Source organism: Panthera onca, chromosome D3 (assembly GCF_046562875.1).
Source record: "Panthera onca isolate mPanOnc1 chromosome D3, mPanOnc1 haplotype 2, whole genome shotgun sequence".
NCBI lineage: Eukaryota > Metazoa > Chordata > Mammalia > Carnivora > Felidae > Panthera > Panthera onca.
The window spans coordinates 31,100,785-31,114,144 of record NC_138350.1 but is presented as its reverse complement, the minus strand read 5'-3'; the positions used below and the strand labels follow the sequence as shown (position 1 = coordinate 31,114,144).

The 13,360-nt window shown below is 34.5% G+C and overlaps 1 protein-coding gene across 7 annotated transcripts in view; it reads left to right on the top strand.

The window, feature by feature from the left end:
• CEP192 (centrosomal protein 192) overlaps window positions 1–13,360 on the top strand; it is a 130,495-nt gene that overhangs the window by 56,154 nt on the left and 60,981 nt on the right. For 6 of the 7 annotated variants that reach the window (XR_014135871.1, XM_060613175.3, XM_060613173.3 and 3 more), the window contains 4 exons: window positions 1,037–1,163; window positions 2,792–2,910; window positions 8,872–9,694; window positions 9,789–9,915. Coding sequence is in view for 6 of the 7 variants with exons in the window: in XM_060613175.3 (XP_060469158.3) it covers window positions 1,037–1,163; window positions 2,792–2,910; window positions 8,872–9,694; window positions 9,789–9,915 (1,196 nt within the window). In the remaining variant the exon portion in view is untranslated. The remainder of the gene's footprint in view (window positions 1–1,036; window positions 1,164–2,791; window positions 2,911–8,871; window positions 9,695–9,788; window positions 9,916–13,360) is intronic. The other variant, XM_060613177.3, reaches the window with a different exon arrangement.

Below are 13,360 nucleotides of genomic sequence, written 5' to 3'. Positions count from 1 at the left end.
TTAGCACGTGGGAAGAGATACGGTGAAGGCCGGGGTCTAGAATGATAATAGGGACACAAAAAAATCAAGGATTCAAGATTTCTTTTGGAGGTAGAGTCAAAAGGCTTGATAAATTCCGTATAGGGAGTTGGGTTATTGGAAGGAGTGGTTATTAAAACTGGATTTCACTAACAGTATAATTTGAAATAATAGCCATGGTATTAGAACTCAAAGTTGAATTACAGAACTTAAATTTGAAACTGAACTGTGGGTCCTGTCTGTGTAGTGAATTAAAAAATGAAAATAAATGCTTTAGAGAGACAGGATTAACATCCTGCCTGGATCGATTTTTTACATTAGGGGAGAAGTTGAAGAGTTAATGAATTCCTTCTTACTAAATAAAGCACCAGGTCATGGAAAAATAGATCTATCATTTGGAGTTTCTGTTTTCATTTTAGTTATGAAATGTTACTTGCATTCAGGTTGTTGGATCAAGGGAAGAAATTCCCAGGTAAAGATCAGTGGAAAATTGAGTGCATTTAATGAATTTACATTTCAGTTCTATCACGTGAAAGTTCTATAATAAAGACAAGTGGGAATTCCCGGCTCATTAACTGCTAAGAACATACCTAATCTTAACAAAGATTTTCAAGGACGTAGTGTATAAAATAAATATCCTTATACTGTAAGTTCCAGGAAGGCAGGAAATTTTGTCTTTTTTTCTCATTGACATGTCACCCTATGATTAATAGTGCTTGACACAGTAGGTGCTCAATAATAATTACTGAAGGAACGAAATGTCATTTCTAGGTTGTTTGAAGTTGGATTTCTTAATAAGAGCGACTTATTTGACATATTAGTTTTGATGATTGAAGATGGCACTAAGGAAATAAAACTAGACTTTTAAATTTTATCTCTAGTAATTTAAGTTTAAATGAAAAGAACAGAATTATTTTGTTGAATTCATTTAGTTAGGTTACCCATAATAAAATAAAATAGTCTAGAATTTCTCAAAGTAGTTGAAATTAAGGAAATAATTCACATGTTTATTTTGTAGCCATCATTTGGTTATTTTATTAGATCACCAGAGAAGAGAGAACCTGTTGCTCTCTTAAGAAAATCTGATGTATCAAGAAGTAATTTGGAAAAAGAAACGGCTCATGTTAACCATGATGTATTTTCAGGTAATGGATTAAATGAAGGAGTTTTTAGTGACCTTTTTTTTTTTAACCTATAAATTAGTGGTTGTGTGATCATATTCTTTATGAGTGAAAATGTATACATCACCTTGGATTTTGTCACTATTAGTCACAGATTTTATCCTTCTATCACCCCACATTGCCTTTTTTATTTATTTTATTTATTTTGTTTAATGTGTGTTTATTTTTGAGAGACAGAGGCTGGAGAAGAGTAGAGTGAGGGAGACAGAGGATCTGAAGCAGGCTCTGCATTGACAGCAGAGAGCCTGATGCAGGACTCGACCCTACGAACTGCGAGATCATGACCTGAGCCAAAGTCAGACTCTCGATTGACTAAGCCACCCAGGTGCCCCCCCCCGCCACATTGCCATTTTAATCAAAAGTGAAAACAAGTCAGCCAAAACCCACCTAAACCCTTTTGTAAAAAACCCAAAGTAAATAAAATATAATCTGTTCAAATGGGCTAGTTAAATTGGCCTATTAAACTACTGAGTTAAAAAAAAAAAATGGGGGCGCCTGGGTGGCGCAGTCGGTTAAGCGTCCGACTTCAGCCAGGTCACGATCTCACGGTCCGTGAGTTCGAGCCCCGCGTCAGGCTCTGAGCTGATGGCTCGGAGCCTGGAGCCTGTTTCCGATTCTGTGTCTCCCTCTCTCTCTGCCCCTCCCCCGTTCATGCTCTGTCTCTCTCTGTCCCAAAAATAAAAAAACGTTGAAAAAAAAAAAAAAAAGAAAGAAAAAAAAATGAACTACTTAGTTAATGAACTGTAGCTATCATATTCAGGTAGACTTTTGGTTAAAAAGCTGTTTGAGATTTGGGGGTGCTTGGATGGCTCTGTCAGTTAAGTGTCTGACTTCAGCTCAGGTCATGATCTCACGGTTCCTGGGTTCTGGCCACATGTCGGGCTCTGTACCAACAGCTCAGAGCTTGGAGCCTGCTTTGGATTCTGTGTCTCCCTCTCTGCCCCTACCCCACTCACACTCTGTCTCTATCTCCCTCTCTCTCTCTCAAAAATAAATAAACATTAAAAAATTTTTTTTAAAAAGCTATTTGAGATTTGGACTATGATAGTCTCTAAGTATGATTAATATCCATGATATATATTTAAAATCAGACTTTCTTGGTTAACATACAATTATCGAACAGCTACTTTTTGCTAGGGTGGTGCCTGGTGCTAACATCATATAAAATTGTACAAAATACGCTCCAGTCCTTAAAGAGCCTGTCTTCCAATAGAGGAGTTGGGATAAAGAGGCTGTATATATAATTAGTTGATTTTCTATTATTGTAAGGAATACTCATTTTTAAATTCAGCTTATTATATATTTGTGAAATATTTAATTAATTGAAATATTAATTGAGTTTGTCAGTATTTGCAAAGGAGAGATTGAAATCCACGATCTTCAAAGTTTAAAGTTGGCAGAAGCAAATTAACAATGCCCTGGTCCTTTGTCTTAGCGACTATACATTTAAACAGTTTTTGTGAAGATGACTGATGTTGAGGTACAAAGACTTCTTCCTTGGCGGTTAATCATGTTGAGTGGTCCTTATCCCACAGATTATTTTTGTGAGATAGTATATAGATGTAAGTTGAATTATTGTGTATTTTCTACAGGAGACCTAAAAGCACAGCTAAGTGAAGAATCAGTTACACTTCAGGCTGAAGAACTGGAGAGTATTTCACAAGTGGATGAAAGTGATGTGACATTAATGGCCAGTAACAGCAAAATAGAGGTATCTTAAGCATTCCATGGAGGAAAACTAAAACCACATTGTCATAGTTCTTGTGTAAGATCAACATAAGGTCACATGAGAAAAATACATGCAGTACAACATGGTTGGGGTTTTTTGGATTCAGTTTTATTATAAATGTCCTTTGATGTTTAATAGCATTTTAATCAATGTATAATAAATATACATGCTACATACCTACATACCTACTAAACATAATAAACATACATAAATTTGTTTATAAAGCAAACTGAGAGTCAATGAGTTATCACAATTTACACACCTTTGTACATTCCAGATCAAAAAAAAGAACATTGCTAGTAGCCCAGAAACCATTTTTATGCCCCTTCTGAATGCTACTCCTCTTATCTTGACTCTAACACTGTATTAATTTTGCCTGTTTTTGAACTTTATGTACAAGAAATCATATAGCATGTATTCTTTTTCTTTGATTTTTTTTTTCACTTGTGTTTGCTAGATGCAACTATGTTGTTAAGTATTAATAGAAGCTTATTTTCATTACTATATAGTATTCAGTTGCTATGTTCATTAGACATGTCAGACATTTGGGGTCTATCTTATGTCAATATGATACTGTTAAAATACTGTGGCTTTATAAGTTTTGGATAAGTCCTCTCTTCTCTTACTTTTCTTTTAAAAGTATTTTGGCTGTTGGCCCTTTGCATTTCCATATATATTTTAAAATCAGATTGTCACCTTCAGTAGACCAACCAACCAGCAACACTATTGGACTTTTAATTATGGTTGTGTTTTATCTTAGAACAGTCCAATTTACATCTTTATAATATTAAATCTTCTAATTCATGAAAATTATATATTGTTCCACTTAGGTTTTAATTTTTCTCTGTATTTTATGACTTGTATGTGTGTGTGTGCGCAGAGATTTTTGCACATCTTTTGTTAAATTTCTTGCTAACTTATTGAAATAATACTTTTTTTGAAACAAACAATATTTTAATATTATCTTTCTTTTTTTTTTTTTAATATATGAAATTTATTGTCAAATTGGTTTCCATACAACACCCAGTGCTCATCCCAAAAGGTGCCCTCCTCAATACCCATCCCCCACCCTCCCCTCCCTCCCACCCCCCATCAACCCTCAGTTTGTTCTCAGTTTTTAACAGTCTCTTATGCTTTGGCTCTCTTCCACTCTAACCTCTTTTTTTTTTTTTTTCCCTTCCCCTCCCCCATGGGTTTCTGTTAAGTTTCTCAGGATCCACATAAGAGTGAAACCATATGGTATCTGTCTTTCTCTGTATGGCTTATTTTAATATTATCTTTCTTAACTCCATTCTTCCTTTTTGTAGCTAAACAGAAATACATGTTATGTATATATATAATTTTTTTTCTACGTATGCAGTTTTATCATCTAAGAATAACAACAATTTTGTTCCTTTCTGGTTTTGATACCTTCATTTCTTTGACTAGCTAACCTGACTACACCTCAAAATTGTGTTGAAGAGAAGTGCTGATGTTGGGGTTTCCTGACAGGGTGGGAAAGCTCTTCAGTATTTTATTTGTAAATTGGAAATGTGCTGTAGGGTCTTTTTTTTTTTTTTATCATTGATTTTTAAAATTCCCTTCTAATATTTGTCTCCTAGTTTGTTTTTAACTTGTAAAGAGGTTGAATCTTGTCAAATGCTTTTTTGTATCTATCAAGGTAAACATAAGCTTTTTTTTTTTCTGGTAATGTGGTGAATTACATTAAATAGTTTTTTAATATTATACCGTTCTTCTACACTTGGAATAAACTTTACTTGGGTTATGATCCACTGTCTTTTTTATAGATCACTTGGATTTGGTTGGCTAATGGTCTATTTAGAATTTTGCATCTGTGAGAGAATGCCTTTTTGGTTTTGGTATCAAGGTTTTGATGGTCTCATTTTTTCTCTTTTTCCAGAAGAGTGTAAGATTGATGCTATTAGATTTTGGTAGAATACATTGGTGAGATCCTCTGAGTCTGGAGTTTTCATTAATACTTTTTAATTGCTGATTCAATTTCTTTAATAGTTATAAGACTATTCTGATGTTTAAAACTTGTGTCCATTTCTGGGTGCATGGGTGGCTCGAGTTGGTTAAACGTCCAATTCTTTGTTTCAGCTCAGGTCATGATCTCACAGTTTGTGGGTTTGAGCCCTGCTTCGGGCTCCACTATGACAGCTGCTTGGGATTTTTCTCTCCCTCTCTCTGCTCCTCCCTGTTCTCATTCTCTCTCTCTCTCAAAATAAATAAACCTAAGAAAATTGTGTCCATTTTAATAAAATTTAGTTTCCTAGGAGTTTTAACCTTTCATCTAAACTTGAGAGGCACCTGGGTGGCTCAGTCAGTTAAGCGTCCGACTATTGGTTTCAGCTCAGGTCACGATCTCACATTTCTTGAGTTCGAGCCCCACATTGGGCTCCATGCTGATAGTGCTGAATCTGCTTGGGATTCTCTCTCTGTCTCTCTCTCTGCCCCTCCCCTGCTGTCTCTCTCTGTGTCTCTCTCAAAATGAATAAATTAAAAAAAAATTTTTTTAATTAAATAAATAAACTTGAAAATATATCACTCCATAATATCCTCTTGTGATTGTTTAATACGTTAGGTTCTTAAGTGATGTCTTCTTTGTTATATATTGGTTCTTTTGCCTCTCTCTTTTTTCCCTTAGTAATTCTTACCAGATATTTCTTGATTTTATTAACTCACTAATTTTATTCTCTTTCTGTTCATAGTTTTTGGTCTTTGTTTCCTTCCTCATATTCTCTGTGGATTTAATTTGTTGTTTTTTTAACTTCTGGAAATGAATACTTAGCCTAATTTTTCTGCTTTTCCTACATAAACATCTGATGATCTAAATTTCCCTGAAAGCTGGGATTTTGTTGCATCCCATTCTATTTTTTTTATCACGTTTTGATATGTCATACTGTCTTTATTAGTCCGTTTAATGTATTTTCTAATTTCTCTGGTCCACTGGTTTTTTCAAGTGTATCGCTTAGTTTCCAAACATTTGAGGATTTTCCTAATTTTAAAATATTGATTATAGGCCTGGTTGTACAGTAGTCAGAGAAATTTGGGTTTTAGTCCTTTGAAATTTATTGAGACATGTTCAATTTTTGAAAATACTTTCTATGCACATGACAGGAATGCCTGTGGTGTGATCTTTGGTTGCTCTCTTCTGTATATTTTATTTAGGTGAAATTTACAAAATCATGGTGATCAAATGTATCCTTAAAATTATTGTGCTTGTTCTTTCAGTTACTTAGATATTATAAAATCTCACCCTATTATTATGGATTTGTCTGTTATTCATTATGAATCTGGCAGTATTTGCTTGACAAATTTCGAGGCTATGTTTTTAGGTATGTACAAATTAGAATTGTTTCTGGTGAATCGAACCTTCTGTCATTGTGCATGACTGCCTTTGTCTTTAGTTATGCATTATGCTTTAAGCCTAATCTGATATTAATATAGGTAATACCAGCTTTCTTTCTTTAGTGTTTAATTATTTAGTGTTTGCATATTATATCTTTTTTATTTTGCTTTTTAACCTTCTATATCTTCATATTTTAGATGTGTCTCTTAAAAGTACATAGAATTGGGTTTTATTTTTCAACCAGTTTCACAGTCATTCTTTCTTTCTTACATTTAATGGAATTACCAATATATAGGCATTTAATTCTGGTCTTTTTATTCACTTTCATTCTTTTTTTTGGTATATTCTTGTGGATTTTTTAGAAGTACTTTTTATATTACTCCAGTTTCCTCCCTTTATTAAGTTGGTGATTGTATATTCTTTTCCTGTTATTTTAGTAATTACCTAAGAAATTATAACCTGTTTTCTTTGATTACTAATGTTTAATAAAAATTGAAATTTGTTCTTTTTCTTACCTCTTAGTTAACAGGACCAAAAAACACTGTTTATTCCACTTCAGTCTTACAAGTTACTATTGTTTTATATTTTAAATCTCTATATAAACCCTATAAGCCATTTGATGAAGGTTGTGGTGACTGCTGTTATATATAAAACCAATATGCATCTCTGACTTTCCATCTGAGATTTTATTTTGCTTGAAGAATATCCTTATAATTTCTTTTAATAAGGGTCTACTGGTAATGGATTCTGTTTTTATCTCTAAAAAATATCTTTATTTCACCTTTATTCTTAAAGCATATTTTTGTTTAGTATAGACTTCTATGTTAAAAGCAACTTTTAGCAATTTGAATATATTATTTCACATTTCATTCTTATTGCTAACTTTATTAAAGATAATATATCTTACCTCTGCCTTCTTTAAACATTTTTATCTTTGGTTTTTAATCTGTTTTGCTGGGATGTGCTTAGATACCTTTTGTTTTATCCTGTTTGGGGTTTGTAGGCCTTCTTGAATCTTGGGTTGTTGACTTTCATAAGTTTTAGAAAATTTGCAGCCAGTTTATCTTCAAATAAACTTTTTGTTCTATTTCTCTCCTTTTTCTTTTGAGAGTTCAGGTACAGGTATGTTAGACTTTCTCAGAGTATCCCTTTTTCCTGTTCTCTCTGTTCTATTGTGTATTTTCTGTTACTTTCTCTTTTATGGTTCATTCTGAATATTTTTTCAGACTTCTAAGTCTCATTCTTTTTTCACTTAAGTCCAAGTTGTTGTTAAATCTATCTACTGGTTTCTTAATTTGTTATTGTATTTTTCAACTATATAATCTAATGTGTATTTAGTTCTTTATAATTTCTAGTCCTCTGTGTTCTCAATATTGTCTTTTATTTCCTTAAGTATAATTTTAGATCTTATGTTTTAGATTTAGATGTGTTTTAGATTCTGATAACTCCATTTTCTGTATATCCCCCATGGGTCTGTGTCTCTGGGATTTGGGTCACTTTATCTTGGAACATCATGTGTCATTCATTGATGGAGGGGTGTATTTTTACAGGAAAAGTTATTGAAATAATTTGAGGCCATGGGAGTTATAATCTTCTAGACAGGGTTTATGTTTGCTTCTGACATGAATGAGGAATGCTAGCAATCTCAGATCATTTTAGTCTAGTTACTGAGATTGAACTGATTGGAGCCTGGCCCTCAGTCCTTATGAGAACCAGTCTAATTTTGGTTTCCCTTTTCTCTAGGGTGTAGTCATTTGTGGTCTCATACTAAAGCATGGATGTTTTACAGGGCTACACCCTCCCCCTCATTATTGGTCGACAGTGAACTCTTTTTATACCCTCACCACCATAAGAACAGCTTTGCTGAGCTGCTTCTTAAAGTCGTGTCCACAGCCTTTTCTTGAAACAGTAGATCCCCATAGGGAAGAGCGTCCTCATTACTGGCTTCACCTCTCTGGGATTGTTGCTTCTTTTGGATTCTGACCCCATCGTTTTTGTTTCTTTTTTAGCTCTCCAGTGCCTTCTAAGAGAAGCTTCTGGATATGCTCTCCAGTTCTAATTGTTCTCAGCCAGAGTTGGTTTCCATCATTTAGTCTGCCATTATTGGAGATAGAAGTCTTAACTTGCATTTTTGTATTAAATACATCTGTGTTTTTTGCTGTTAGTTCCATTTCCATTGTTTGCCCATGGTTCCTATTTGTGTCTTCTTAATAAGTAATTCCAATGGTTGAATGAAATTGCCAAGAATTATGCTTGGAATCACAATGGCTCAGTGATTTCTCAATCTCAGTATCTTAATTTTTTTGTTTTAAATTACTGTCTGGTTCAGTTTTAACATCTTTTTAGCATCTCTTTAACTCCTGAAGATTTTTTTTTTTTTTTTGGACAATTGATAATCTAATTTTGTGGGTAAACCAGGACTCCGTAAGTAAAGTTGATAGTAGCTGTCTTTTTAAGTTACGGTATTAATTGGTATTACCATTAATTTCTTGTTGCTATTAAATCTTATGTAATGTCTAAAGATTAAATTAATATGTACATGTTCATGGAAAGGAGGTAAATTTATCTGATGTGAATTTTCTCATTTCTAGGACACTTCCTTCATGAGTAGCAAACCCCAAAGATACAAAAGCAAGCCACCTACTGGTGGTGATTCTGTACTTAGGATAAGCACCATTGCTTCAGCCATTGCAGATGCATCAGTGAGTACTGATCCTTCCCAACTTGCTGCCATGATCAAGGCACTTTCAAATAAAACCAGAGAGAAGACTTTACAGGAAGACGATAAACAAAAGGACTATTCCATTGTGTCTCAGTTTGTGCCTAATGATACAGAAAAAAGTAATGGATCCAGCATGTTTGATATGGAGAAATACCTTAAAAAAACAGAAGTTAGTAGGTGTGAAGGTGGGCTGGAAAACTTTTCAAGAGCTGGTGTGTCTGATATTTGGGATTTATCTTTACCAAAAGAACAGACTACACAAGATATCCATACAGTGGACTTAGATGCTGCTAATATAAGGGAACCAGAAAAAAATACAGCATGTACTTTTTATGGTGAAAATGGAGAGCACAAGAATCAAGAATCATTTAGAGCAAGCTCTCCAAATTCAATTCTTACAAATAGAAAAGAGAGTGAAAGTGCAATAGTTGATGTGAAGACATACCCTATTGATAACAAATTACCAGATATTGGCAATCACAAAACAGCCACCTCAGTATGCACTCCAATACCTAATAATTATTCCTTAGTAAAGAACCCCAGAGTAGCATCCGTTTGGATGTCAGAAGAGTGTGAAGAAATACAAAATAATAGAGAAAATCAGAGCCAAAATGAGTATCTTAGCGAAGGAAGCAACAGTGAAAAACATGTGACTTTTGGAAAACATTCCATAATTGCGCCTAAAAATGTTGGTAAGTGTCGAAGTAATTGGTCACATTTCCAAAATTGCACACAAGTGGTGTATTTTGTTGTTGTTCTCATTGGAAAATAACACCTTTCTGGTAGATTTGAAAAATCACTCTCCTGAGCATGGTGAACACAGCTCAGAGGACGACCAGGAAAGCTTCAGACCTTCCTCCTCTCCACTGAGTCATTCTTCTCCTAGTGAAATATCTGGAACAAGTTTATCAGGGTAGGTGCTTACCTTTTGTTTTTCTTTTTCTTTAATAAAAATATATGTTCAGTATAAGAAAATTAGAAAAAGTGTGAAGAAGAAAAATAATCATTTATAGGTTCATTTCTCAGAGGTAAGTATTGTAAATACTTGTGAATTTGTTTCAAGCCATTTTTCTGTGTAAATTCTTATTCACTTATTATGATGATTCTTTGTATATTTAAGAGGAAATTAGTATGGATTGGATTAGGAATGGATTATTTGATGGCTCTGGTGGATAGTGGTAGATACTACAACATTTTACTGTGTTTTGCCAGTTAATTGTATTGTTTGTTTGCCATTTTAATGATACAGAGATGAACAACCTTGCCCTTGATTTTTTTTTTTTTTCTGTGTTTTGACTGATTTCTTAAGGATAGATCTCTAGAAGAGAAATTACCAGGTCAGGAAATTATTAGTGAATTATTTTCTGAATAGGTCTTAAAGACTTGCATTCTCACCATCAGTCATGGTAAGAGTATCCATTTCACTGTTTTCTTATCAGCATTAAAAATTTTTTTTTTTTAGTGTTTATTCATTTTTTGATAGAGCGCGAGTGGGGGAGGGGTAGAGAGAGAGGGAGACACAGAATCCAAAGCAAGCTCCAGGCTCTGAACTGTCAGCACAGAACCTGAGTGGGGCTCGAACTCACAGACCGTGAGATCATGACCTCAGCTGAAGTCAGACGCGCAACCAACTGAGCCACCCAGGTGCCCCTTATTATCAGCATTAAATAGCTTAAAGTTTTGGATATTTTTTTTTTTATCTTGTAGTGTTAATTTGATTTTTTAATACTAATGAGATTGGCAAATAATTTTTCAAGGGTTAGAAGAAGAATCATAGTATTTCATAGGTTTTAACTCAAGCCAATTTAACCATCAAGTTTTAAGAACATTTTGAAATGTAATTTTTTTAGGGGTGCCTGGGTGGCTCAGTTGGGTAAGCATCCAACTTTGGCTCAGGTCACGATCTCACAATTCATGGGTTCGAGCCCTGCATCTAGGCTCTGTACTGACAGGTCAGAGCCTGGAACCTGCTTCGGATTTTGTGTCTCCTTCTCTCTTTGCCCTCCCCTCTGCCGCCCCCACTTGTGCTCTGTCTGTCTGTCTGTCTGTCTGTCTCTCTCAAAACAAATAAACATTTAAAAAAATTTTTTTTAATAAATAAAATGCAATTTTTTTAAAGTGCCATAATTTGCATTATATACATATATAAGTATATGTGTATGTATAATTTTTGAAGAATGTAAATTTACTGCTTTGTGAAATGTATGTATATGTAGTTATGTGTAGATGCACTCCTGTGCCTCTGTATATTTCCCTTCATTACTGTGTTCCTTGTCTGCCTAGTTCCCCAATGCCTTCACCAGGGAGCTGCTGTTATTAGTTTCTTAGGTATCTAGAGTTTCTTTATGCATTCATAACCAAATATGAATATATATTCTTGTTGGCATCACTTTTTATACTCAATATAGGGTCCTTTACACACTCCTCAATGTTTTGCTATACAAGGTTACTTTTGTTATACAAGCCTCGTCTGTATTATAGTCATTTTGTTCATGTGAAATAGATACATGTGAAATAGATATATGTAGGATACATGCCCATAAATGAGATTATTGAATCAAAGAGTATTTGCATTCATGTTCATATTTAAATTAGTACAACCACTCCATAGAGATTGTATTGCTTTAATTTTCCCACCAACAGTTTGAGAGCCTGTTTTCCCACAGCCTCATCAGCAGAATGTTTATAAAACTTTTTGATGGTTGATATTTTGATAGGTGAAAAAAACAGTGTTTCAACATGACTTTAATTCATATGTTTTAGGAGTGATGGTGAGCATCTTTTCCTCTACATATGTGTTTCCATGAATAGATACTTTGTAGATACAAAGTATCTGATAGATACTGTAGATACAAAGTATCTCTTCATGTTTGTTGCTCATTTTTCTGATGATTTTTAGTCTTTTTTGTCTCCAATTGTAGGGGCCTTTGATGGTCCCTCCAATTAGGGGCCCTGTATTAGGGAGATGAATAGCCCTTTGTGATATTAGTTATAGTTCCTAGTCTTAAGAAGTTTTTTATTTCAGGGTGCTTGGGTGGCTCAGGTGGTTAAGCCTCTGACTCTTGGTTTCGGTTCAGGTCATGATCTCACAGTTCATGGGTTCGAGCCCCACATCAGGCTCTGTGCTGACAGCAAGGAGCCTGCTTGGGATTCTCTCTCTCCCTCTCTTTCTGGCCCTCCCACACTCATGCTAAAAAAAAAAAAAAAAAAAAAAAATACTTTTTTAAAAAAAGAAGGTTTTTTTTGTTTTGTTTTGTTTTTTTCACTTTGCTTGCATTTTCTGCCATATAGTAAGTTTACTATTAAATTTATACATTTTGCCTTTTATGGCTTTATGAAAGATCTTTTATATGTTTCTCTATGGAAGGATGTTAATAAACAGCAATTGAAAGATGTTAATAAACAGAAAAACTTGCCTAAACAGTAAAATTATAAAAATTTTCAATATTTAAAAAAATTTTTTTGAGTGTTTATTTACTTAGAGAGAGAGCAAGTAGGGCAGGAACAGAGAGAGGGAGACACAGAATCCGAAGCAGGCTCTGAGCTGTCAGCACAGAGACTGACATGGAGCTCGAACTCACGAGCCCTGAGATCATGACCTGAACCAAAGTTGGACACTCAGCTGACTGAGCCTCCCAGGCACCCCAGAAATTTTCAATATTTTGGAACAGGTTGAAATTGTATCTAATTTCAAAGTTAACTATTAAGTGTTTCTCTAACTGCCATTGAAGTTTTGCATACTCATCTGTAACGGTATGGGTAAGCTAGAGCTTAATATCAGTGGAGGGCTTAATAATTTCCAGTTTCAGTTATTCATATATAAGTTCATCTTGCAATACTTTTTCATATACACAGCCACCTCTTATTTAATGGTTCACATTTACAAAACATTAGAAGTCTCCAGCCCAACCATATTTGAAGGTCATCTGGCCCTGACTTGTCATGATTGATGTCATCCACCGATTTTTCTCCTACATCTCCTCCCTGATATTTGTAAAGTTATCGAGTATTTATCTTTGTATCATTAAATACGCTCTGCTTCTGACACTTGTTTTAACGGCTTTTAAATGATGTTCTTTGAGTTCCAGCTGTGTTAGTTTCCCATAGCTGCCATAACAGTGTCACCAACTGGGTGGTTTAACACAACACAAAGGTATTGTCTCATACTCTGTAGATGGGAATTTCAGGGCCATGTTGTCTCTGAAGCTTTTGGGGGAGGGGGGTGCTTGGCTGGCTCAGCTGGTATAGCGTACAACTCTTCTTATTTTTAGTTTTATTTTTAAAAAAATTTTTTTAATGTTTATTTATTGTTGACACAATGTGAGAGACAGGGAGGGGGGTGCTTGGCTGGCTCAGCT